The 25,986-nt window shown below is 41.8% G+C and overlaps 1 protein-coding gene and 4 long non-coding RNA genes across 5 annotated transcripts in view; 3 read left to right on the top strand and 2 right to left on the bottom strand.

Annotated features, from left to right (window-relative positions):
• The first annotated feature begins 37 nt into the window (after positions 1-37).
• Positions 38-5,800, top strand: LOC113027488 (uridylate-specific endoribonuclease C-like). The gene is made up of 8 exons (XM_026177108.2): positions 38-156; positions 283-339; positions 436-535; positions 618-729; positions 820-941; positions 4,864-4,976; positions 5,121-5,271; positions 5,355-5,800. The coding sequence occupies exons 1-8, from the start codon at positions 146-148 to the stop codon at positions 5,628-5,630; spliced, it is 942 nt and encodes a 313-aa protein (XP_026032893.1). The 5' UTR covers positions 38-145; the 3' UTR covers positions 5,631-5,800.
• A 6,206-nt stretch (positions 5,801-12,006) lies between these two features.
• Positions 12,007-13,471, bottom strand: LOC145430212 (uncharacterized). Its single transcript, XR_013910678.1, has 2 exons — positions 13,151-13,471; positions 12,007-12,523 (listed from the first exon to the last, which is right to left on the bottom strand). It is a non-coding gene; the product is annotated as an uncharacterized LOC145430212 (long non-coding RNA).
• Positions 13,472-13,479: 8 nt separating this feature from the next.
• Positions 13,480-15,635, top strand: LOC145430213 (uncharacterized). Its single transcript, XR_013910679.1, has 2 exons — positions 13,480-13,730; positions 14,261-15,635. It is a non-coding gene; the product is annotated as an uncharacterized LOC145430213 (long non-coding RNA).
• Positions 15,636-16,926: 1,291 nt separating this feature from the next.
• Positions 16,927-25,986, bottom strand: part of LOC145430214 (uncharacterized) — a 30,626-nt gene continuing 21,566 nt past the window's right edge. Inside the window, exon 3 of the long non-coding RNA XR_013910680.1 lies at positions 16,927-17,324. This is a non-coding gene — a long non-coding RNA (uncharacterized LOC145430214). The remainder of the gene's footprint in view (positions 17,325-25,986) is intronic.
• On the top strand, positions 17,507-24,997 carry LOC145430211 (uncharacterized). The gene is made up of 2 exons (XR_013910677.1): positions 17,507-17,947; positions 18,079-24,997. It is a non-coding gene; the product is annotated as an uncharacterized LOC145430211 (long non-coding RNA).

The raw sequence follows: 25,986 nt of genomic DNA, 5'->3' as shown, positions 1-25,986 counted from the left end.
GGCGCCATCTGGTGGTTAAAAGTGGGTCTCAGGCTCAGAAAGGCCACTGCAAGATTCTGGGTGGAGGCTGGACCTTTAGACAGACAGGCTGTGTGTGAGTCCTCTGCTGCAGTCCAGGCTGAAACAGTGGACACTTTCATTTGTCATGTCTGCGAGGTTTGTATTTTTATTTACTGACTGAAGATTAGTTTGTTTACGTTGTTGCACAGGCAGCTGAATACAGGTCAGAACTTTGCTGCTTTTCCCATCTGTAAAAATTGTTTTCACATCTGTTATGTGCAGGTTGTTCTGTGGATTTCTGCTCCTTGCAGTGTTCCTCAGTGGACTGAATGGATCAAGGTACAGTGGTATAAACCAAACTCTGCTGATGTTTCCTCTATTTGCGTGTGCATGCGTCAGATGTTTGCATAGCCTGTCTGACACTTTCTATAACAGACCAGCTGTAAACCAGGAGCTCTCCACTATTTTCAATGAGCTGTGGAGTTTGGATGTGAATCGCATGACACCTGGGATAGACTACATGATCTCTGTTCAGGTGAGAAATCTTTTCTAGTTTATTTAGCGCCTGCTATGTCTTGTGTTTGTACAAAGACGTGTTCTGTGTTTGAATTGCCTAGGGTAGAGCAAGCTTTGTAAGTCAGGGCAGCCACACGGTGCAGGATCACGCCTCGCAGCCGCTCTTCTCCAACGTTAATGAGAGCAAACTGAGAAATATAACCACTTTCTCTAGTAAGTGTGTAGTTGTGAGCACTCTGAGCTTAAACATTCAGATCGTGTTTGCAGTCATCACTGTAATAAATGGGATTTCTGGGCTTGCAGGCTTTATGACACTGCTGGACAACTATGAGCGGTCTACTGGCGTGACGGAACAAGTCACCACAGAGGAGCTCACAGAGATGGATCTCTTCTTGGACGCCGTCTTAGAGACAAAAGTCATGAAGGTATGCGTCACAACAAGCTCTGTCGAGCAGAAAGTTTACATTTGAGCACTTTAGTTACTCCATTCTGTTGGAGAAACCTGGTAGTTTCAGTCTGAATGTCTCCTCACAGCAACAAGAGAATTGTTTTTGGTATTGCACAACTTTCTATTGTTTCCTACAGTTCATGGTTTTGAGGCTGCAGCTGAACTCTAGAGGGAGTTTTATGTTCTTCCTGTTGCACTGCTGCTCTGCACACATTACTTCAAGACATTACAGAGGCAAAATAACATCTGTGTGCAGCTGTGGAATGTCGCTCTGGCCTCAGCAGTCTCCCAGAAGGGGATCACTGCAGGAATGTGGACATGATGTACTTTTTGTAGGTGGAAGAAACCCCACGCTTTTCAGTGATCTCAGCGGGGACACATGAGACAAATTCCTCACAATAACCCCTCCAACAGCGGAGATGCTGTGCTTTTCTCTTCAGAAATAGCACAGCATCTCCTCCTCTCCTCTGACTCTGGGCACACTCAGGTTTGCAACCATGAAGAAGCCAGAAAGAAAATGGAGGAGGATGTCAGATATTAGAGGATTTCTTTTCACAAAGTTTAAATGAGAAAACAAAAAAAAAAGAATCTTTAATAACACAGCTAAAGACAATATGATTCACAGAATCCTCGCAGAACAGAACACAGATAGGTGAGGTGCACAAAGTTTATTATCATCCCCAGCCAGTTGTGGCTTCCCCGCCCAGAGCCTGGTTCCTTGGGAGGTTTCTTCCCACTTAAAGGGCTTTTTTCCCTGTAGCCAAGTGATTGCTTACAGTGGTATTGTTCTGTAGGGTCTTTCCAGCCTTCCATCTTCTTTTGCTTATCCAGGGCCGGGTCATGGGGGCAGCAGCCCAAGCAGAGTCAAGTCCAAGCAGACCTCCCTCTTCCCAGCCACCTCCTCCAGCTTGTTCGGGGGAACATCAAGGTGTTCCCAGGCCAGCTGAGAGATATAATCTCTCCAGCGTGTCCTGGGTCTGCCATGGGGCCTCCTCCCAGTGGGACATGCCCGGAACGCCTCACCCAGGAGGCGCCCAGGCATCCTTGTCAGATGCCCGAACCACCTAAACTGGCTACTTTCAATGTGAAGGAGCAGTGGCTCTACTCTGAGCAGCGAGTAGCCAATTTCTTAAAGATGGGAACCACTACCCCGGTCTGCCAATCCAGGGGTACTGTCCCTGACCTCCACGCAACATGGTAGAGGCATGTCAACCAAGACAGGGTCTTTACCTTACAATATTCAACCTCTTCAGGTGACTGGTGTTGTGATTTAGTGCTATAAAAATGTATTTGAATCGAATCTTGCTCACTTTAGGGGCCGCTTCCATCTCACCCAATCTCTAAAATCTTCTTCTGTCACACCAACCCTCTGCATGTCCTCCTTCACTACATCAGTGAACTTTTTCTGCCTTCTCTAAATCTTCAGCATCAGTTTTTCCAACATATCCTATCCTATAGTATTCCTCCTCTGGACATGTCCAAATCATCTCAACCTGCTCAACCTGAGTTGTCCCCCCTGATGTACTCATTTGTAATCTTCTCCATCCATGGTGGCAGTGCCACCATCTCCAAATCATACATCACAGCAGGTGTCGCTGCCATCTTGTAAACCTTCCCTTTCTCTCTTGCTGCTGTCACAAATCACCCTGACACTCAACTCCACCCTCCCTGCACCCTGTTCTTAAACACATGAAACTTGCACCACTGGATGAACCAGATGACTGCAGGTAACATTTGGACAAAAAGTCTCATGACTCCATCTTTAGGGCTTAGTTAAATTAAATATTTAATAAGTTAATTTAACAATTAAAGACATATTCATCCAAAAGACACTCTTATAAAGTAGATTAAATATAGTGTTGACATAACATCTAGAGGTATGATTTGTTTTTTTAAAGAGTTAAATGTTGTAATTACATGAACAAAAGTGCTTTATTTCCAAGATGGCATCAGGGTTAAGATAAGATAAGATAACCTTTATTAGTCCCACACGTGGGAAATTTGTTTTGTCACAGCAGGAAGTGGACAGTGCAAAAGTTATGAGGCAAAAATTAGAATACAATAAGAATAAATACAGTACATAGCTGTACAGAATAGAATAAAATAAAATACTATATACAGTAGAATAAAATAAAATAAATATACAATAAGATAAAAATAGAATACAAATACAAATACTATATACAACTGAGTAAAAATACAACGATGACAGAAAGGATTATTGCACTTAGTATTATTGCATATGTATGGATGTGTGTGCTTGATCAGTTAAAGTCTTTATTATGGAGTCTGACAGCAGTGGGGAGGAAAGACCTGCGAAATCTCTCCGTCCCACACCGTGGGTGCCGCAGTCTCCCACTGAAGGAGCTGCTCAGTGCTGTCACAGTCTGCTGCATGGGGTGGGAGATGTTGTCCATCAGGGATGACAGCTTAGCCGCCGTTCTCCTGTCACTCACCACCTCCACTGGGTCCAGAGGGCATCCTAGAACAGAGCTGGCCCTTCGGATCACCCTGTTCAGTCTCTTCCTGTCCCCAGCAGAGATGCTGCCGCCCCAGCAGACCACGCCATAAAAGATAGCAGAAGCCACCACAGAGTCATAGAAGGTCTTCAGGAGTGGGCCCTCCACTCCAAACGACCTGAGTCTCCGCAGCAGGTACAGCCTGCTCTGCCCTTTCCTGTAGAGGGCGTCTGAGTTATGAGTCCAGTCCAGTCTATTGTTCAGATGAACACCAAGGTACCTGTAGCTGTCCACAGCCTCAATGTCCATACCCTGGATGTTCAGTGGTTGCAGTGGAGAATGCTTGTGCCTGCGGAAGTCTACCACCAGTTCCTTGGTTTTACTGGCGTTGATCTGGAGGTAGTTCAGCTGGCACCAGTCCACAAAGTCTTGGGTCAGACCTCTGTACTCCTTGTCGTCCCCATCAGTGATGAGGCCGACTATTGCAGAGTCATCAGAGAACTTCTGCAGGAAGCACTGGGTGGAATTGTGGGAGAAGTCTGCAGTGTAGATGGTGAAGAGGAACGGAGCCAGAACCGTTCCCTGTGGGGCCCCCGTACTGCAGACGACCCTGTCCGACACACAGCCCTGAGTCCTCACATACTGTGGTCGGTCGGTGAGGTAGTCCAGGATCCAGGTAGTGAGGTGATGGTCCACTCCAGAGTTCACCAGCTTGTCCTTTAGAACCGAGGGAAGAATGGTGTTGAAGGCACTGGAGAAATCAAAGAACATGATTCTCACAGTGCTTCCAGCGGTCTCCAGGTGAGCGAGGGAACGATGTAGGAGGTGAATGACGGCATCATCCGCTCCAATGCCAGGCTGGTAGGCAAACTGAAGTGGGTCCAGTGATGAGCTTATTAGGCGCCGAAGCTGAGCCAGGACCAACCGCTCCAGGGTCTTCATCAGGTGGGATGTCAGAGCCACCGGCCTGTAGCTGTTGAGGTCCTTGGGGCGTGAAGTCTTTGGCACTGGTACAACACAGGAGGTTTTCCAGAGCTGTGGGACTCTTCCCAACCTCAGGCTCAGGTTGAAGAGGTGCTCCATCACCCCACACAGTTGGTCCGCGCAGGACCTGACGACCCTCGAGTTGATGCCATCTGGACCCGCTGCCTTCTTGCCATTAATCCTCCTCAGTTCCCTCCTAACCTGGGTGGTTGAGAGAGACAGGCTGGAGCCTTGTGTTGAGTGTGTATTGGATGCTGTTGTTGGGGGTGGGGGGGAGTGAGCAGGGTGAATAGAGGAGGTTTTAACACCTTTTACGTTTTTATAATTATTTTAGGTGTAAAAGCTCAAAATAATGACATAAATACATCTGTTCATGTTATTATCACAATAATATTATTATTATTATGGCAAGTCAAGTTTGGATTCATAAATATCATCAATGATGTTTCTCCACAGCGGGCTCATCAATACCTGGTGAGAAAAGGTCAATCCAGCTCTGACTTGAGGCTTTTCAAGAAACAGCTCAACTTGATCTGGTTCCACCTCTACCACAGGCAGAGAAACACAGGGTGAGATCTCCTCCTGCCAACCATCCCGCTTTAACTGTGTCCAGTTGTTAAATTCATCCATGAGATTCTGCAACACTATAATTTAATATGCATTTCTTTGGTAAGAAGTATGTGTGTTTCTGTTCTTAAATTGATCATCACCAGCCTGGACTCCAGTGGATTTGAACATGTGTTTGTTGGCGAGACAAAATCAGGAACAGAAATCATTGGTTTTCACAACTGGGTCCAGTTCTACCTGCAAGAGAAAAACCAACACTTGGACTACAAAGGATATAAAGCCAGGGAGCATGATTTGGTAAGAATAACAGTTCACCAGACAGAAGAGATTCATTTCCTTCGCTGGTAACATAACCATTAATGTTCATGCTTTTGTCACAGCCTGATCAAGATGACCACGTTCTCAACCTCCAGTTCAGCTGGCACGGTGTGGTGAAGCCCGTTGGCAGTGCCTTCATCGGCACCAGCCCCGAGTTTGAGATGGCCGTCTTCACCATCGTCTTCCTCATGAACACGGAGAGAAGCACCACAGTTGTGGTCAACATTGACCAGTGTCAGATGGAGCTGGTGGTGATCAGACACGGGCGCTCACTCGGGACGGCGTACCCCAAACTGCTCAGCAGCAACGGCAGACATGTCAGGCAGCACGCGCACTGATGTGATCCATCATTTTATTCACTTCTGATAAAAACTAATCTTTGTTCAGCAATACGTGGCCTCATTGATAAGGAACTGACCTGCCTAATGTACTGCAAAGGACATTTACATGTATTTCAAGATCACTGTGACCTCAGTAGCTTTCAATAAAATGTTACTTTGGAGTTCAACATTTTTATTTTGCACAGGTTTTTTTTTTTTAGAAAACAAGTCTTTCTAGGCATTTACATTTATTCAATGTAATATATATATAGAACATAGAACTGTGGCATGACCCTTGTGGGGACAGTAAAAGCGAACAAAAGCGAGATCCCGCAAGTGATGAAAAGTAAAGAAAATCATGTGTCCTTCCTCCCTGATGAGTCTTCAAAAAAGAAGGTTGTCCTGCTCCTGTCATCCATGCACATACAACCAAGCATAGGACCCACTGAAAACCTGAAATTATTGGATTTTAAAACCAAGCAAAGGTGGTGTTGATACTTTTAACCAGATGTGCACTCATATGGCTGTGGAAGAAAAAACAAGAAATGGCCCCTTTGCGTCTTCTATGGCATGATCATTGTTGGTGTGAACTCGTGGATCATTCACAATAAGAATGCAGTGAAGAGAGGTGACAACCAAATGCAGAGGAGGCATTATATGCAGGCTTTGGCACCGGCACTTATCAAACCATTGGCAGAGGCTTCCCTCTTCAAATCTGACACGTCAACTCACAGTCCTGATCTGTAGCATCCTCGACATCCCTACCCTTGTCACTCTTGCAGGTAAGGCAGGACCAGCGGTAGAAGAAAGTAGTATTCCCTTAGTGAGGTGTGCTGACTGCCCCGCAGGCTTGGACAGGAAGTGTGTCCATGCCATTATTACCCTGCGTGTACTGACAGCATGTAAGGAATGGCTAAGTAAGAGTGGTCCTAGAATTTGCATGTTATCCTTATTTAGGGCAGTGCTTATGGATAAATATCACAAAGTGGTGATTACCAGGGGAATTCATAGGGTGAAGAAAATATTTTAGTCAATTGATCATTTTCACCCACTCAAAAATGCCATTTCTTGTTTCTCTCTCCTGCAGCTGTTCGCATGTAGAACAGCTGTGCCTTCACCAGGGAAGTCTCAAATGTCCCTGGAAGGGCAGGTCAAACCCCAACTTTCCAGTGTCATTATTTTTTGTTTAGGAATTTTTTATTCTCATATTCCCAATTTTTCATTAACTTTGGAGCATTTCTTTAGGGTCCCCCCATGACATTTGTTTTGTTAGACATGTTGAAAATACCACAGTTGAAAACAAAAGAAGACCACTCTAATTTTTTGTCATAATTTGATATATTTCTGATGTTAGTGATGGTGTTACTCTTTATAGTGACAGTGTTCTAGGGTTAAACATGACAGTGAGTTCAGCACACCGTTACTGTATACCCATTAGTTTCTCCCATACTTGAAACACATTTTAATCAAGAAGCATTAAAATTTATCAGAGTGTGTAAGGGCTGGTGTGTTCTGTTACCTTCAGGAGGGCAACAACTTCCATTTTTCCAGTTAAAAAGGGAAAACAAACAAATAAACAGCAAGTTTGTTTTTATTCATAAATCATGGAAAACTATTTGCACTGGGTGCATGTTTATGCACGGTCTCCAAATTGAACACTAGAAAAAACAATATGTCAGAAATGACAAACTGGGACAGCACGTTCCCCTTCACTCTGCAACTCTCTGTAAGCGAACAGCCTGCACACCTTTACAATGTTTTCTTTCTTCCTTATTGGAGTTATTTCTGAACCAGCTGCCTAATCCAGATCTTATTTCACCTAACTTCATATTTACTCTATCTCTCTATCGCTCTCCTGTTTTCTTTAATGAACTGCTTTGATGAAATTTTCAATTCCATTTTTTTTATATAGTGACAAATTACAACCTTTGACTTTGGAGGGTTGTACTTGGCCTGCTACGCTGGATGTAAGAAGCTCTTCTCTCAACTGATCAACATTCCCAAGGCCACAAGGTGGTCTAGTACATTGGCTGTTGCCTTTTCTGTGTACTGAAATGAGGGGATGCAGATAAATGCAATTGCTGTCGGACTATCCAGTCTTTGAGTGATGACGTGATGAATCCTGTTTCTGGGCCCAAAGTGGTCTGCATTTAATAAAGCTGATGTGTTTTTATCATGTTTTAATGCTTTCTATCTTGTTCTATTTAATCTCAACAAGCCTCTAAAACAGTCAGTGATCACTGTTGGCTTCTCTCAGTTTTTATTAGGCTACTACTAATCATTTTAAAGCTCAGTTTTTAAACCCTTAAGATGTAACTACAGCCCAGCCCATGCAGCAGTATATTAATGACTAACCTCGTATTGTGGATGGATTATCTCAGTGGTTTTCCTGTTTGGTCCATTTACAGCATCCTGCCATGGGATTGCATTTGCCCCTAATCATTGGGAACCCTCACATTAACTTTTATCGAGTGGGAAAAAAGGTTTCCGTTCGTTAGCGTTCCTCCTCCAGCTTTACTGTTTATGTTATGTTAATATAGCTTTGTTGCGCTAGCGATAACGTAGCACATCATTATATACCAGCTAGCCCAACCTCAGTAGCCCTACAAATGTCGCTGCTGTTTAGTTTTCTGTCTTCATTTATGTTGGAAGTGATAGCAGAGCTGTACGTTTTAATTTGTTTCATAAATTGCTCAGTCAGAACATGGTATATTATATTTAGATGGCCGCTAGCGAGCTAACTCCCTGCTAACTTCTAACTCCGTTAAATATCATAAATTGTGTTTTCATGGATGTCTGGATGTTAAACTTAATTGTTACACCTGGTAGAACAGCCACACTGATCATTTTATTACAGATGAGAGAATTTAGACAGTTTCTAACTCTCAGTAATGCTGCAGTGATCATTTGACTAAGGGACTTGCAGCGGAGTTTGGGCCCAGACATGGGCAATGACGTCAGACTTAAAGACCGGATAGGAAAACCCGGACATTTTTATCAATCTCAAAAATCACCCCAGACGCTCCGGATGGAACGTGAAAAGTGGACATGTCCGGGGAAAAGAGGACGGTTGGTCACCCTAATCAACTTACCTATGTCACTATACTTAAATATGTAGTATTCTAATACCTGGGAATACCTTAAACCTAGCTGTGGGCTGCACAGGGTTCTCAGGGAGAGCAATATTGAGAGACCAACAAAAGCACCACAAGAGAATAAGAAAACAATCCATAATGCAAAAACACACCAAAACATAACAACTCAAAATACTGGCTCAAACTGACCCAGAACCGTGACAGGTAAGGAGATGTCATTTCAGGACTTAAACCAGACTCTAAGAAATTGCTGTGTCTAATTTTGCGATGCTGCGAGTAACAAACTGGGTTCCATCTGGAGGTTGAAGAGGAACTCTCCCTCGCCAGGCCGACAGCCGTCTGTGCCACAGTTTATCTCATCTCAGTTTATCTCATCTCAGTTTATCTCATGGAGTGCAGGGCTAAATTTAAAATTATTAGATATTTAAGACAATGTATATATTCTTCTATGACAAAAAATACAAGTGTTCATTTAAGCAAATAAACAGAGCCGTAAGAGATGTTTTTCAGAAATTGTTGTCTTTATTTTGATTTGCAACTAACAAATTTTTTAAAAATTTGTAGTTTTTGTCGTGCTCTCTATTATGTGAACCCCTCACCTAATTTGTTGTGTTTTTTAACAAATTAAACCCTAACAATCAAATGATCCCCTGTGAGCAAGCACTAGGCACAGTGGAAAGGAAAAACTCCCTTTAAACAGGAAGAAACCTTTGACAGAACCAGGCTCAGGAAGGGGCAGCCATCTGTCGCGACTGGTTGGGGGGTGAGAGGCAAAAGAAAAGAAAAATGAGAGCACAAGTTAGCTAAATGTTGCGCACGTTGTCTAACATGAACAACGTATGGTTTTCTGGACTGTGGATGAAAAGCAGTCCATCATTACTAGTCTTTAAAAGGGACCTAATCCATCACCAAGGTGGCAATATGGCTCAAGGAGGCCATAGACAGAGTTAAATAGGCAATCACTGTTAAGCATTGAAAAGCCCCAGTAAGCTGCAGGTATAATAAGGCCTACTGCGGCAACACCTAAACCTATTTTAAGTAGGCGTTTGGCACCATGACGCCATGAACCACTAGTCGGAGCCACGTCAGGAGATGGTTCTGAGACAGGACAATCAAGCTCTTCAGGTTGAAGACCAAGATTCTCCTGTGTCGGGACCACATCAGGAGGTGGTTCCAAGGCAGGAAAAAAAAGCTCCTCGGGTTCAGGAGCAAGATTCTCCAGCTGCAGAGGTTCACCAGTGATGTTGTGAACAGCAGCTAATATTTCTTCTTCCTCCTCCCTTCTCAGCTCATCCTGAAGATTATTAATTATTTCTCTTTTCATTTTAAGATGTTCATAAAGTTCATCTATGAGATCTTCGTTATGAACAATCTTGAAATTTTGCTCTTTGACTTTTTCTTTCAGCCAAAATATTTGCAGTGTCAGACTTTCTGTTGTCTTTTCTTGATACTCAAGATTTTGTAAACGTTTCTTGAGATTTGTGTTTGCTGTTTTTAATTTGTTTATCTCAGCAGCAATGCTGCTGTTCTCCTTAAGGAGATATTCTTCCTTTTCCTGAAAGTCACAGTGCATCATTTGAACGGCTTTAACCTGTTCCTGCAATTTAGCCTCCAGAGATTCCACCTGTGACTGTTTGTCATCCAGAGCCTGTCTCACCCGACGCTGAAGAGTACAGATTTCTTTTTTCAGCTCAACTATCTGTTCAGTCTTGTGATCTATTTCTCTATTCTGTTTTTCTATTATCTCTTCTTTTTTTGATATTTTATGGTGAGCTTCTCCCACTTGGTGCTCAAGTCTCACTAACGCTTCCTTGAGATGTGCGTTCTCTTTCTTCTGTTCATTTCTCTCCCTTTCAATCTGAGACAACTCAGCAACAATGTTGCTGTTCTGCTCAAGCAGAGATGCTTCCTTTTCCTGAAATTCATGGAGCATCATCCGAAAGGTTCTAACCTCTGCTTGCAAATTTTTATTCTCTGCAACAATTAGAGCTTGGATGTTATCTGACTGTTGAGTCACTTCTTCAAGCTCAACCATGCTTTCCCTAAAGTGGACATTCCTGTCATGCACATCTGTACTCATTTGTTCACGCTCATTTTTAAAGCGATAGTAATTCTTTTTGTAATATTTCTTTTCGCGCTTTAGGGTGCTTAACTCCAACTGGAGTTCTTGTATTTTCATTTGAAGGTCCCTAGGCTCCGATATTTCTCTCTCCACTAACCCACATAGTTCGATTGATTCCGCTGGAATCGCTCTGTCAGACTGTGAATTATTGACTATTTCTCGTGACATTTCTTTAAAAGCTTAATGCAACGTGTCGAAAGAAAAATACGTGTGCTTAATTATTTAACTTTAAAATAGTCCCTTTCTGAAAGGTTTCTGGTTTGCTAAACACAACTCGCTGTTTCTGAAAATGTTCCAAGTAAAACTGTGTTTGCAACGGTGAAGAGGGGGTATTTATAGACTTTCGTGGCTGCGAATTTGACGTCAGCGCTCTTTGAGCCTTTGATCCTTTGATTCTTTGGAACGTGATGTCACAGCAGGGGGCGTGGCCAGGATTTTTGGTCGAGGCGTCACATTAGCAGGCCAAGCAAATGTTTGCTGTATGGTCGGTCATATAGGGCTTCGGAGCGTGATGTCACGGGGGTCTAGCCTGGATAGCAGCTGTGAGATGAGCTGACGTGCAGCTCTCTTCCATCTCCAAATATCTGTTGGTGCTCCAGACATTTTCATTCCGGTAAGTTCTAAATATGTTCATATCTCTCTTTATAGCCTATTAGTTTCATTTTCGATGCGCTCTGAGCTCATAGCAAATTAGAACAAACATCCTACTGAGTGATTTTGCAGAACTACCGTCTATTTATAGAGTTGCTAATTATTTGGCATTATTGCAGCAAACCAGCCGATGAAATGGATGAAACATGACTGGTTTCCAGCGCTACACGAGGGACCTGCTTCAAACAAACCACCATGCCAATCAGATTACTTCTTCCATGTGAGGGTGAAGAGGTGACCCTTCTGGATAAGATGGTGAAGGTTTGCTGCGTTTGGTGAACAGTGTGATAATAAAACCAGAGAAGAATGAAACCTGCTCCTGTTAAATGTTCTTAAGTCTTGTGCTGTTATTTTTTCAAAAGATACAGTAAATAAAGTAATGTTAGTAGTGGGTGATATCATGTAAACACTCATGATTTGGTGTAAACATTTTGTCATTTGTAAACTGTAAATGACATGGATTCTACACTGTTACTGATGTGATGTTCTATAAAGTGGTTTTAATTAAAAAAAAAAAAAGGCAAAATAATTTAGTTTCTTTATTCAACTTTTGAACAGTGGGACTCAGTCAGTACATATTCAGTAAATGCAAATTATTTACACAGCAGTGCACTACAGGCATACATCTAGACCCCTAGATAAAACATGATGGCATTATAGCAGTGACAACTCCTCCACAGTAGCAGGTGGGGTTTTCTTTTTTGAGGACGGCTCCTTTTACCTGTCACTACAGATGGTCTGTTTATGTTTTGATCAAGAGCCTTTTTTGGGCAGCTGAAGAGAAGTCGTCTATCTTATGGCCAACCTCTGGGTGTATCTTGGTATTATTACCAGGCAAAACCCAGTATGCAGGTTCATCTGTAACAGTCCTTGTGCCACGGATCAACACTGTTCCGTCTACTTTAGACAGAAGAGCAGCGACGTGGGTGCAGGTCTCTGCGACTCCGGCCATACAGGTGCAGCGGGCGGCTTCAACCTTCCCTGTGATGCTCACAGTGACCCATGGCTGCAATGCTGGTTCATTCAGTCTTAGAGCGCAGCACCTGAAACACACACAGACAAAGTTCATTTAAAGACAAGAACTATGAGCCAAGGCCGACACAAATGTGTTTAATCTACTTTATCATAAATGTAACAGTGTCAAGAAAGTTAGCACATACATGTAATTTTTCATTTCTTTATGTGTCCATCTATAGAGCGCTGCATGTTATAGTCTAAATCTGTCTGTTCTGTCAGAAACCTGCCTGCAGAAAATGAACCTAAAGTATGTAATGCAAGGATGTCATCACTTTAGAGATGGAGAAAGCATAAAGTGACAATTATGAATCACTTAATATGTTAAGGAGATTCTGCAGGTCATTAATCAAAGTATAAAACTAAAATAAAATGTATTTTTAGTGACACAAGATACAAATATGGAAGCAAGATGTATAATTAGAATTATTTATAATAAACATTAATAAATCATTGCAATTTCTTTAACCATAGAGAATAACTAAATCCTTCAGGACAGTGTCTCATCAATGCACTGAACTCACTATGTTATCCACCTAACAGTCTCCACATGTTCTCACTGTAATTTCCCCTCATGAATGAATTTATGCTGCAGTAATCGGAATGTTTGCAGGGAAATCAAACGCATTTCACTCGCTGTACTCGAGCTGACTTACCTTTGATTGAATGACGACTTGTACGCGCTGACTCCACAGATAAGGTATGAAATATATCAGGCTACGTCAATAGCGGTTGGTCTTCAGGGTTTCTACTCCACGGCCGTATTTCATACGGGTCCACATTTCCAATGCACGCTATTTTCTGCAAGTACCGCCGCTTCGCCTCTGGACGCAATCGGTCTCTATACAGTCCATTCTCTTTTAAGCATCTTGTAATCGTCGTTCCAACACAGTGTGTTTGATTTGATTCGTAGACCCCGAAAATGCCGCCGCGCTCCCACAATGCATTGCGGCGTGACGTCAACTCCGAAGCCCTATTATTCGTATGGTACAGTACGGAGCCCCGCAAGGGACATGGGAGAAAAAAATGAGAAGAACTTTTGCGAGCGCTCGCAAAAGTTACTCGGGATCTTGCAAAAGTTTTGCGAGCGTCCGCAAAAGATCCTGCTACTTTTTGATGGCGGTTCTGTTGAAGGGTGCGGTACGGTACGGAGCAGAAATGGAGGAGGATTTAGAACATTTCCTGCGGTCAAGAGAGGTCCCACAAGAGGACATCATACAGATGCATCAAGACAAAGTACGTATAAAATTCCGTAAGTCAAAGAACAAGACAGCATAAAACACCGGGGTTGAGAAGGCGAGTAACTTGTTGAAAAACACTTGTTGTATATGCAAGCCTTTAATGTTAACTCTTGTAAATATGTTCAGGTTAATTAACATAACTGGTTAAGTGCACATATGTTTTGAAATTTCATAAAGTTATCTGGCTGTGCCGTTACCATGGTAACGTGGACGCCACTGTAATACATCCTTTTACTCTTGTAAGTGAGACATGTAGGCTGAAAATAAAGAGGTGTATCTTTTTTCAATGTCTTAAAATCTATTGACATATTTTGTAGACTTTTTAAGAACATTCATGATTTTTAATAGGCTAAGGTAAAAGATTGAAGAAGAGTCTCATGAACTTGAAGGGTTAATGTGTCTGCTGTCAATTACTGCAGTACTTGCACAAATAAATTTCAAACATATTCAGAACATTGATATTTTAGAATCTGTATAATTCATTTACATTTCTTATGGAAAGTGCATGTTTTTTCTTGTACCCAGGACCATGGACTGAATATCATCGCACAAGGTTTGCCTTTAGATTCAAGCAACCAACTTTCCCCATCAAATTCAGGAGATCCACAGAGCCCCCTACGTGTATCAATTGGCAGGATAAAGGTTGTTGATGATCTTTTGACTGTATTTATGGACAGTAGCATAATGAATGTGACTTTAAAGTTGAACTTTGTAAATGAAAATGCTGTTGATGACGCTGGGGTGTCAAGGGAGGTTTACACTGCATTTTGGGAGCAATTTTTGGAACAGTGTGAAGGTGAAACTGAACGAGTTCCAAGGCTGAGGCCAGACTTTTGTGAGGCTAAAAGGCAAGCAGTTGGGCAGATATGGGTGAAAAGGCTTACTAGATCATGGTGTCTTTCCTGTGAGGCTGTCAAAAGGCATCAGTTGATGTAGACATTCTGATTACCGTACATCGTTTCTCAACTATCTCCCTCCTGTTGAGAGATCAGCTGTTGAGAAAGTTCTAAAAGGCACATTGGATGAAAATGATGAAGAGGACCTGCTTCACCTTTTCTACAAGGATGGGTTCCCACTTCCCATCACCTAAGAACAACATGCATCCTGCCATTGAAACAATGGCTCATAAGGCCATTCTCCAAGAGCCAAAGTATATAATGGATTGCTTCTCCACACCCATGGCACGTCTGCAGCTGAAACTGTCAGACAAGGAAAGTGTGTTGTCTCTGTATGAGACAAAGAAGGCCACAGGCAAAAGAGTAGTGCAGCTATTTGAAACAACAAAATTGATACTGTCTCAGGGAGAACAGACAACCTTTAACCATCTTCAGCGTTATGTCAAAAACACTGATGAACCAAAGCTGAAAAAATCCTGCACTTCTGCACAGGATCTTCTGTGATCTGTGTTGACAAAATTTGTGTGTGCTTTAATGCTGAAACTGGGCTCAACAGAAGGCCTGTTGCTCATACCTGTGGAGCTACCCTTGAAGTGCCATTTACTTACAGTTCTTATCCTGAATTTTGTACCGGGTTCGACAATGTCCTTTCCAGCAATTACTTTGAAATGGACATCATTTGAACTTGATGTGTGTACTAATGGTTACAGCTGTAATTGTTATATGTATGATTATCCTTGAGTTCATAAATTCTGTCTTTTTTTTTAAATTTATCATTGAAGCATTTCATACATTCAGCCGTATAGTGAGCAGTCATCAATTTAATTTTCCGATGGTTTAGTTGTATGTTACCTCAGATTTCACAAGGACTTTTCATTGTTTAAAATGCTTTGAAAATGACTTTTCCTCTGCTAATGTGTTTCCTCTTTTTTGATAAATGAGTGCAAATAAAAGCAGCTCCAGTTATTCAGATATTTTAAGATAAAATAAATGTTTTAACTGTTCTCAATTTTCTTCCATGGTCCATATTTTTTAGTCCATCCATCTCTTAAACGTTAATGTTGATTCAGAACAAAACCCTTACTTTAGCTTGATGCTGAGAAACTGAACTTTTTAACATGGGGTTCTATGAGGGCTGGCTGGCTTTTGAATCCAGCACACCAGAGCCTGACCAGAAACTGGTCGCTCCTGATATGGGCGTCACTTATGGCTGCCGTAATAGCATTTGAGCTTCTGATGAGGTCACGCATGAGGCGTTTTCATAATAAGACACGAAACGAATGCTGAATAAAATTTGAAATGTTTCTGCTGAGCTATTTAACAAGTCAGCAGCGCCGCTGTGTGGCCAAATGAGCGTACTGCATCAAAAATCAAACGAGACGCTGAAAATGAGAGACGTGGAAAGTTTTCCATTGTTTCTAATGCAGGACGCTTCGCACAGCATCACGCACACAGACAAAATTCTTTTAAAATAAATTATGTTAAAACGTTGAATTATGTTAATCAATGATGCGACAAAGTAAAAATACTCCATTACTGTACTCATGTAGAGTTACAGTATACGAGAATTCTCCTGAGAGCTTTGGTTTTACACCAAACATCTGAAGTCAAACGTCTCCACTGCAGTGCCTTGCGGTCAGCAGCGGATCAATTCCCATGACAAAGTGGTCAAGATTCTACAGAGCATCCTGGTATTACCTCACCCTGTGAGGATTTTAATATGTCAGATTATATTCTTTTTTTTTTTATACATTTGTTAACAGAACACAAGTTTCCACTGAAATCACAGAAAACATACCTGACAGAATCCTTTGGTTGTTCCATATCCACCTGCACAGGAAACACCGGCAGGAAGACCAGGCCATTGTTTCTTACAGACCTTTGGTTCAATGGCAGACACGTCCACCACCGTCGGCTCATCAACAGGTTCACCATCAGTTTCAGTTTTTCCCCATCCAGCCACCTGACACACTTGATTTTCTTTTAGGTTTATTTCAGCACGTGGAGGCTGAATTGTTTGTACTCTGTGAACTAATCGAACGTTCACACACAACTGGAGACACAACATGAAGTAAAAAATAGAAACACATTTTCATGTAAAAACTCTTTTAAAAATATAATTATTCTACAAATACATCACATGAAACTGATGCTGCTTTCAATGATGTCATTAGCATGTTCAGTGTTTTTGTATCCTTCATGGATTTCATTTTCTCTCAATCTTTACTTTGGGATGATCAGTGTGTGCGGTCACTGTGTGAGTAATCATTGAGAGGGAATTAAAAATGTCAACAATTTTAAACTGATATCTTTATTTCTCATTAGGCAATCGTCACAAGCAGGTTAATGTCAGCATTGCTGTAACCAACGGCTGTCAGAAGTCAAAGGTCATTTTTATTTGATGCTATTGCACTTAATTGTGTTTTATTTTCCCTCGAAATAACATCTGCCTTATCAATAACTTAGAGTGATCTGATCAATAAACACAAGTTTGAAAAAGTTTGTTTTTGGATGAACTTCATGAACAGGAAATCTAACTCACAACCGGTCACAGTGTGCAGCAGTGAGCACAAAGTCTTCAGTGATGAGGAATTCTCCACAGACATGTTGACCCTTGTTATTCTGAACTGATCCCATGTAGGGTATCGAGTTGTCCAGAGCTTTTGTTCCATGAAAAATTCCTGTTGAAAACTCTGGTAAATAAAAAAAAAAGAAGATGATAAAGTTAGTGTGCCGTTTACAGCCGTAAGATAAATCAGGTATATTTGATGTTCACACTGATGCCTTGTAGACATGGTAGAAAACAAAGAAGAAACTTGTGAAGACAGTGCATGGTGCCAGCAGGACACTCAAACTGTCCTTTACTCAGTAGAAAGACTTTTATACATTGAAGAAAATATAATCTGATCAAACATTATTCAGCTTTAAATATTGTTCAGCTTTAAAGTTACTGTGCAACTGTGTAATAAAAATGTGCTCACAGCTTTAAAGTTACTGTGCAACTGTGTGCTCACGACTTTGGCCTTGAGAGCGATAAGAAGCGATCGCCTCATCCTGCAGGCGAAAGATATCTGCAAGCGAAGAGACTAGAACACTCAAGGCCGCTTTCCTTTTATGGAGTTGTTTTTCTGCTAATGCAGCACTTTCCTCACAACCCCCTCCTTAGGTTTTAGAGAATATATACCCATCCTCACAGAAAATATTGGGAATCTCTTGATGTGAGCTGTTTTTGAGAGGTTGTCTCTGTCTCAATAAAAGTTCACTGATTCCCCCATCTGCTGCAGGTGTCCGGTTGTCTTCATTCTCCGCCAGCCTGGTTAAGTCAATTCCTCCTTAACATCTAAAAGAACCTATTTAATGAAGGAAGACGGGTTCACTTTGTGTTTAATATTATTCTATTGCTGTTGTTGTTTTTTTTTATATCCTTCAATTGGCGTCACGGAACAGGATCCGCTCCAGGCCAAACTGGAACGGGTGGGAGGACATCGGCCGTGGTCTGAGTGAACGGAGTTTGGACAAAAGCTGTGTGCACACAAAAACAAGGTAAGCAGACCTTTTATTTCTGCTATATTGAACATTATAAAAATACTTAGTGTCCAAACTCCTAGTAATTCATAACCAAAATTGTCTGGCTTACTTAAGGCTTGCTGAGAATCAGACAAGTGAATAAGAGATAAGTGAATAAGAAATAAGTGAATAAGTGAATAAAGATAAGAGTGAACTGAGGTCTGACCACGGTTGCGGCCGACGGGTCGCTCTCCGGTGTCGGATAAATACCTCAGCAGGTCTGGGACCTTGAAAGGGTTTATTAGTAACGCCTTTCTAAACAAATTAAAAGGTTAAAGGCCTTGAGAATATTTTTTAGTAATATTCTCTAAACTACAGAAGGGTTAGGAAGGCCCAGAGGACTTTATTAGAAAAGATCCTCTAAAACTTAAAAAAGAGAAGTACTGGTTGGAGTCCATAGGAGGGGTCCCTTTGATCAATAGGAGAAAACGGATCTCTTCTTAAAACCCCGATGATTTTAGTGTTTTAAATGTTTTGATGTTCTGTTTGATATTGGACACACATAAATACACGCTGAATGCTTGCTGTGGAACACTGGGCAGGACAGTTTGGTTCTCCGTTGTTCACAGATTACACAATTAAAGGAACTAGGTTCCTCTTTTGGTTAAAATAATACACCACACATAGAATTTTTTTTACACATTTATTACATACATAAGGAGGGTAATGAGTGACTGCAGGTAATGTATGAAGTGTGAATGAGACGTGTGAACAAGGTGACAACCAACTAGCACCCCTATCAGGAAGCTCTAGGCAAGGTTACCCGCCAGACTCCGGTTTGGTAGAAGCTTGGTAACACCTGAAGGGATATTTCAGTGCTGACTCACCTTTAAAGCAGCGCCCCAGCTGTTAGTGCCTAACAGAGGCAGAAACCCAGCTGGCCCAAATTCTCCTTTAAAATCAATAAATAGAACATAAATTACCGGTGTGTGTAAATAAGTTGTATAAATCTGTTAGATCTGAAACTCCTGCTAAAAAACTTCCTCTCTACAACTCTTTTCTCTTCTCTCCCTCTTTCTCTCAGTTGGGATTCTGTGTGTGTATGTGTGCTGGAGAAATAAAAAAAAAAGGAAAAGGGTCTCTCTCTGTCTCTGTGAGAGGAAAAAGGTGGGGGCCGAGTGAGCCCGCGGGGCCGAGCGGGTCCGCGGGAGCGAGCGTGTATGCTGTATGAGGAAGAAGGGAGTGAGAGGGAGCGAGTGAAAAGAGTAATCGAGTATTTGGTGATTTTTTATTATTTCAGAGGCACTGGGTAAGAGTTTTGACTTTAGCTGTGAGAGTTGTGAAAAGAGCAGGTTTTTCTTTTGTTGTAGACTGTGAGTAATCGGTGTTTTTCTGCCTATTGTGCTGCGTGGAAGACACAGAAGTGTAGAAATGTTTGTGGTTTATCTTTGTTTGACGTTTTATATAGAGTTGGTTGATTCAGGGTGATTTCTCCCGTTTAAGGGAGGAGTTGCATTGTGGTTATGTTAAAGCTTTGCTGTAGGGGTATGTGTGTGATTTTGTGCTGGCTTCGCATGTTTAAATGGATGCATAGAAGTTTGTCAGTGAGAAATTGTTATGGTGGGGTTTTAAAGTTAGTAAAGAGTCAAACAACGCCCACTGTTTTAAAAAGGCCCAAAACATCATAAAAGACACCTCACATCCTGGCCACTCCCTGTTCGAACTGTTGCCCTAAGGCAGACGGTACAGGGCAATCAGAGCAAGGACTAATAGACTCAAACACAGCTGTTATCCAACTGCAATAACACATCTGAATACTACAAAAATGTCCACCATGCCACTCTTGTGTTAATCTATGCACGGTCTGAAGCATGACGGTGGGAATACTTAGTATTTTAAGTATTCTATCTATTTTATTGATTGAATTTTATTGTTTTTTTATATTTGATATTACTAGGGATGATGCAATGATCAGGGACCATTCTTAATGTCGTCGGTCTCATGACAATGACAATAAAGTTTTTGATTTTGATTCTGATTCTGAAATACACCCTCCTCAAGAGTTCAATGATTTAGGCAGTTATGTTTATACAAATACTAAATGTATGTTTAGTGTCTTCATACAGGTGTTTTTTCTTAACCTGGAAGCCTGAGTACGGCAGCAGAAGACAGGCCAAGCTTTGGCTAAAATTCACGGCTGGACACCAGAGTTGTCCTCACCCCTCCCGGTAAAACAAAAAAGAGAGAATGTAGTTTGAGGCGGGTTTTTCTCGCTGACCTGCTCTGGGTGCTGTGTCCCTGAATCTCACCAGTGTTAACCTCTGGCGGAAGACATGGAGAAAAGGAAAAGATGTTCCTGGTAAATCACTGAAACAAATAAAACCACACACAACCAGAGAAAGATATGAGAAGGGTGAGGAACAGACACATGTGCGTGTTAGAGAAATGCCTCGTTTGAGAAAAAGTTAAAGTAACCCATATACAGACGCACCCATACATGCAATGAAGAAACAGCTTACATACATGTGCACGTACATGCAAGGTTAAAGTAGCGACACTTAACATACACCTGTTTTTAAATGATATAGTTCATACATTACTGACAATTAAACGCTTTGGGTTGCAGGACAACAACGTAACGTCAAAAGACAAAGACACTGGTCTGAGGATTAAGTGAGGACACGACAAATTTAGTGGTTAAAAGGGTCGACTTGGGACATGTTTTTGTTGATTGTTTAAGACAAATGACTACTGAATGATAGGAAATTCCTTTTTAGGTTTCTAAACAGGATCTTAAGAATTTTAACACGTACCTGTGTTGTCCTGTCAACTTGAGGGGTTATGAGTTGATTATATGGAGAAAAAAAAAAAAAAAAAAAAAAAAAAAAAAAAAAGGGGGGAGACGAGATCTCGTTGTTTCTCCCCTCTCGGGATAACACAGCCAACACAGCACAGCCAACACAACATCATTTTCCTGTTCGCCTGTTTTGTTTTGTTTTTGTTTTTTCTGAGAGCCGAAGCTGACCTGGACTCCTACCCTCCCCTCTACCATCGTTGCCCTCTCCGCGACCATCTTTGACCCTTTGACCCCTGAAGGCCACAGCAGCTGGACTCACAACAACAACTTGAGGATGTCAACAGTGCTGCAAAAGAGTGATCTCATGCAGCAGAGACGGAGAGCACTAAACCTAAAGCCCGTTTCACTACACGGGGGAAATTCCCAGGCTGCGTCAGCTGACAGAGCTGTGACGAGACGCGCATTAAGCCCGGAGGAAAAGGGACGGTGAGCAGAAGGATGCTGACCTCTGAGAAGAGCCGAACAGCAGAGCTGCAGAAGGCCGTGGAGCAAAGTAAGGAAGATGCAGGCAGCTGCAACAACGGATGAAAACAGACCCAAAGAGGAGGGGAGGACCCTAGGCCATGCGTCAGGCCGCTGGTTTACCTAAACTACAGAACAGGAAGGTGATGAACACAAACATATACCAACACACGAACACACACTTCTGCATGCGCCTACTTAGAATGAAGGGAAACACACACATGAACACTTATGCACTTGTTGAGGGAGTAAAAACTGATACATACCCATGCACTAAAATCAAAATGTTGATTTAATTTACTAAGAAGTGACACACAATGCTCTAGCTGCTGCAATGAAGAATGCTTTACTGACAAAGGCTCAATGCTGCACACAACAAAGTCAAATACAGAATTTGCTATAATAATAAGCCCAGAGGGCATTTGTGTGGTCTGGGGAGCAGAGTCCGGAGCGGTTTGGTTATGAAAATGATGCCCGTGCGAGATATCTGGGGCTTAAGGCCTCGACTTAATTGTTTACTCTACACTAAAAAGAAAAGAAAACACTCTGAGCAGTGGTGCAGAGTGAAAACGAGGAATTAACAGTGTGAGTTTTATTTCAGAGCGCCACGTCATTGTGATGGAGATTTAATAAAGGAGGAACACACGGACAAAGAAGAAGAGAAGGGGGGGCAGCCCTTGAACGCGATTGCCTGAGGCATTAAAGTTCTGTACTAAATTCTGGTTTCCAGTGTGAGAAAAGTCACGCAGTGCCAGTAGTAGAGCTAGGTTGAGTGATGATTCTAAATTACTGTAAGTAAATCATCGTACACCGTTCAAGTTTCATGATAACGGGGATCTAGACTTTGTTGAACCCTAGGCAATTTGAACAGGTAAAAGTCGAGTGACCAAGTAGCAGTTGAATAAAAGTCATTGAATAAGTGTTGAAATAAACTGGCAGAATTAAGAGAATTAAAACATTTCAAGAGCTCAACTTACTTAATGGTTCAATTTTGTTTCACGAACGCAAAACATATAGGTTTATGAATATGAAAAGGTTGAGGTGGTGTTGATTTGACTCTGTGTAGGTTTAGGTTGGTATTTTTATTGATGGGAAGAATATTCAGTGACAAGTCCTAAGACCCGGGCGTCTGCATTTTGTTTTTGTTATTTTTCATTTTATTTTGTTTTATATTTACTGATTTTTGTTTGTGAATCTTTTCTTTAAGCAGATCTGCACATCGGAAGTTACAAGCATTACACGTCGGCGAGAAAATTGTTGTAAGTGAGTTTCTCCGCATTGAAATGGGTTCTGGAGGAAACACTTGTGGGGACAATTAGAAACGAGAGTCCCTGTTTAAAAAAGGATTCAGCGAGGTAATCCAAACTCAAGTTCTTGTTTCTTTTTGAGATGACGTCATTTTGCTGAGTGTGGAAACTAGATGCGACGACAGGTTTCACTATCAGCAAAGAACGGATGAATGGATGAAAGACTGGGAATAAAAACAAACGGACTGACTGGTAAAAGATGACAAGACTTGACCATGACTCAAGGTTAACCACCTCCACCTAGATAGGATAAAAGGGTGGATGAATTTATGTGGGTTTCTTTTACAGGAGTAGAAGGATGACAAAATATTCGAGGATGAGTGAACCTGTAAATGTCATTTTTGTGTCTTGTGTTGCTTACAGAGGTAACTGCGCAGCGTTACCATTTACATTTTCTTCCCTACAGGGTTACAGTTTTAATGTTTTTCTATTACAGGATTTCTGGGCGGATGTGTGAAGAAACGGTGTTTATGGGTTAGGAGTTGGGGATGCTATTACACTGTATTTACAGGAAATGTTTTATAGCACCTATGGAATGAGGATGCCTGACTACGGTCAATGTGCTGCTAATGTTTGCTTTGCTTTGGTGAGAGGGGTGCAGTAGAAAACAGACAAGTGACATGAAAACAAGTAATAATAACAAATAACAAATTTGGGGACAGTTTGACCTAGAGCCCACTAACTGGCCATTAGGGGCTCTCTCTCTCTCTCTCTCTCTCTCTCTCTCTCGCTCTCTCTCTCTCTCTCTCTCTCTCTCTCTCTCTCTCTCTTGGAATAACATTGCCCAAAGGGTGAATAAAGCAAATTGTGGCAATAATAGTGATTTAATGATTGGAGAAACCTGAACATGATACTTGTCTGTTGAGCTGAATCGTTTATTACTCTTATGATTTTCCGGTGGGACTATGAAGATTTTTTGGTACAGATTGCAGGTTGTTGCTCTTTAACTCCTAGAACACGCCCTTGGCGAGGTGGGGGGAACTGGACCACCTTTCTGTGCCCCATCATCCTCTATTAGACGACATCCAAGCTAAGTAAACATGTCTTGGCCCTTTCCCCCTGAAATGACAGGCAGGCAAAGATGTTGCGTCTTTGTTTGCTTCCTGGCCCTGGGTCTCATTCCCATTGGCATAATCCTGATCGTGAGGGCGACGAACATTATCGTCTTTCTCTTGTTTAAATTCTTCTAGAATGGTTGTTTCTCTGTGGTGTTTTGTATTAGGTTTGTTATTAATTGTTTCCCTCACCCACTTCCTCTTGAAGGATATATCTGGTTGAACTGTGTCTGGTCGGGTTGTGAGGGTTAAGCGATGTTCTCAGGGTCTCCGGACTTAAGCCTGAGCGAATGTGTACTCCCACCAATGGATATGAATTGTTTTATTCCACACCCCTTCCTCACGTTTTACCATATTCACTTTTGAATGTCCGTAGCAGTTACCGTTCTGAGTTTATTTTACGGTTGATTTATTCTTTCACATTTTCACGTTTATATCTCTCATTTTTATAGTATACTCTGTACTCTCCACATTTTTATCATTACTTATGCTTTTTGGTTGCTGAGTTACAGGAACTGTTGATTTTGTGTCACTACCCTGGTTGCACTAACTCGTTGTATCCGTGTGTGCAGGACAGCTGTTACTGCTTTCATCGGGAACCGAGACTGCTTGCAGCCGACCCCTGGGCAGGGTGGTGCCTGGACTCTTTTCTCCTCATCTGCAATGACAGATAAAGACAAATGAAAAGACCCGAGGAGTTTTTCGAGCCAGGCTTCGACACGTCTCTGTGTTCCTTTGATTGTTACTTATTTTTGTGTGTTGACCCATTTAAGATGGGTCAAAAGGGGGATTTGAAGAAAATATAATCTGATCAAACATTATTCAGCTTTAAATATTGTTCAGCTTTAAAGTTACTGTGCAACTGTGTAATAAAAATGTGCTCACAGCTTTAAAGTTACTGTGCAACTGTGTGCTCACGACTTTGGCCTTGAGAGCGATAAGAAGCGATCGCCTCATCCTGCAGGCGAAAGATATCTGCAAGCGAAGAGACTAGAACACTCAAGGCCGCTTTCCTTTTATGGAGTTGTTTTTCTGCTAATGCAGCACTTTCCTCACAACCCCCTCCTTAGGTTTTAGAGAATATATACCCATCCTCACAGAAAATATTGGGAATCTCTTGATGTGAGCTGTTTTTGAGAGGTTGTCTCTGTCTCAATAAAAGTTCACTGATTCCCCCATCTGCTGCAGGTGTCCGGTTGTCTTCATTCTCCGCCAGCCTGGTTAAGTCAATTCCTCCTTAACATCTAAAAGAACCTATTTAATGAAGGAAGACGGGTTCACTTTGTGTTTAATATTATTCTATTGCTGTTGTTGTTTTTTTTATATCCTTCAACATCACGCGTCTTAGTTTGAAGGCTGGTCTATCGTTATCATCTCGACTTCCTGTCATGCCAACCTCTCTGCAGTGCAGGTTTGATTTACCATTATCTAATGTCAAAAGGGGGATGGTGCGTTACAAGGCAGCAAGAGAGACAGAAAGGCAGGAGAGTTCAGGTAAGAGTTGGATTTTAAATAGAGGGCTCTGTGTGCGGGCAGGCAGAGATGAGGATCCAAATGCAGGACTCAAACACAGAATTGTAACTCAAAACCTCAGCTTTATTGCTGGAGAAATTAAAACATGAACTGAACAAGGGTAGTGAACACGAAAATATTGACTACAGTATAAAACACACATCCGATGGTACGATGCGGCACTGAGCAAGGGCAAACACAGGGCTAATATACACAGGGAAGTAATCAGGGAATGGAAAACAGGAAACAGGAAAACAATACACACTAAACTAACACTAAACTAAGACACGGACTGGACAGAGAGAGACAGACTAGACACTGAACTAAACCAGCAAAAAACATGAGAACACAAAACCTAAGAACTAATCCCTAAACAAGAATAACTAAAACATAGATTAATAATCATCATCATCATAACCAACAAAAGCACCACAAGAGAATAAGAAAACAATCCATAATGCAAAAACACACCAAAACATAACAACTCAAAATACTGGCTCAAACTGACCCAGAACCGTGACAGGTAAGGAGATGTCATTTCAGGACTTAAACCAGACTCTAAGAAATTGCTGTGTCTAATTTTGCGATGCTGCGAGTAACAAACTGGGTTCCGTCTGGAGGTTAAAGAGGAACTCTCCCTCGCCAGGCCGACAGC

Source organism: Astatotilapia calliptera, chromosome 7 (genome assembly GCF_964374335.1).
Source record: "Astatotilapia calliptera chromosome 7, fAstCal68.1, whole genome shotgun sequence".
NCBI classification, from domain to species: domain Eukaryota; kingdom Metazoa; phylum Chordata; class Actinopteri; order Cichliformes; family Cichlidae; genus Astatotilapia; species Astatotilapia calliptera.
The sequence above is the reverse complement of the archived record's forward strand: the minus strand, read 5'-3'. Positions and strand labels throughout refer to the sequence as shown.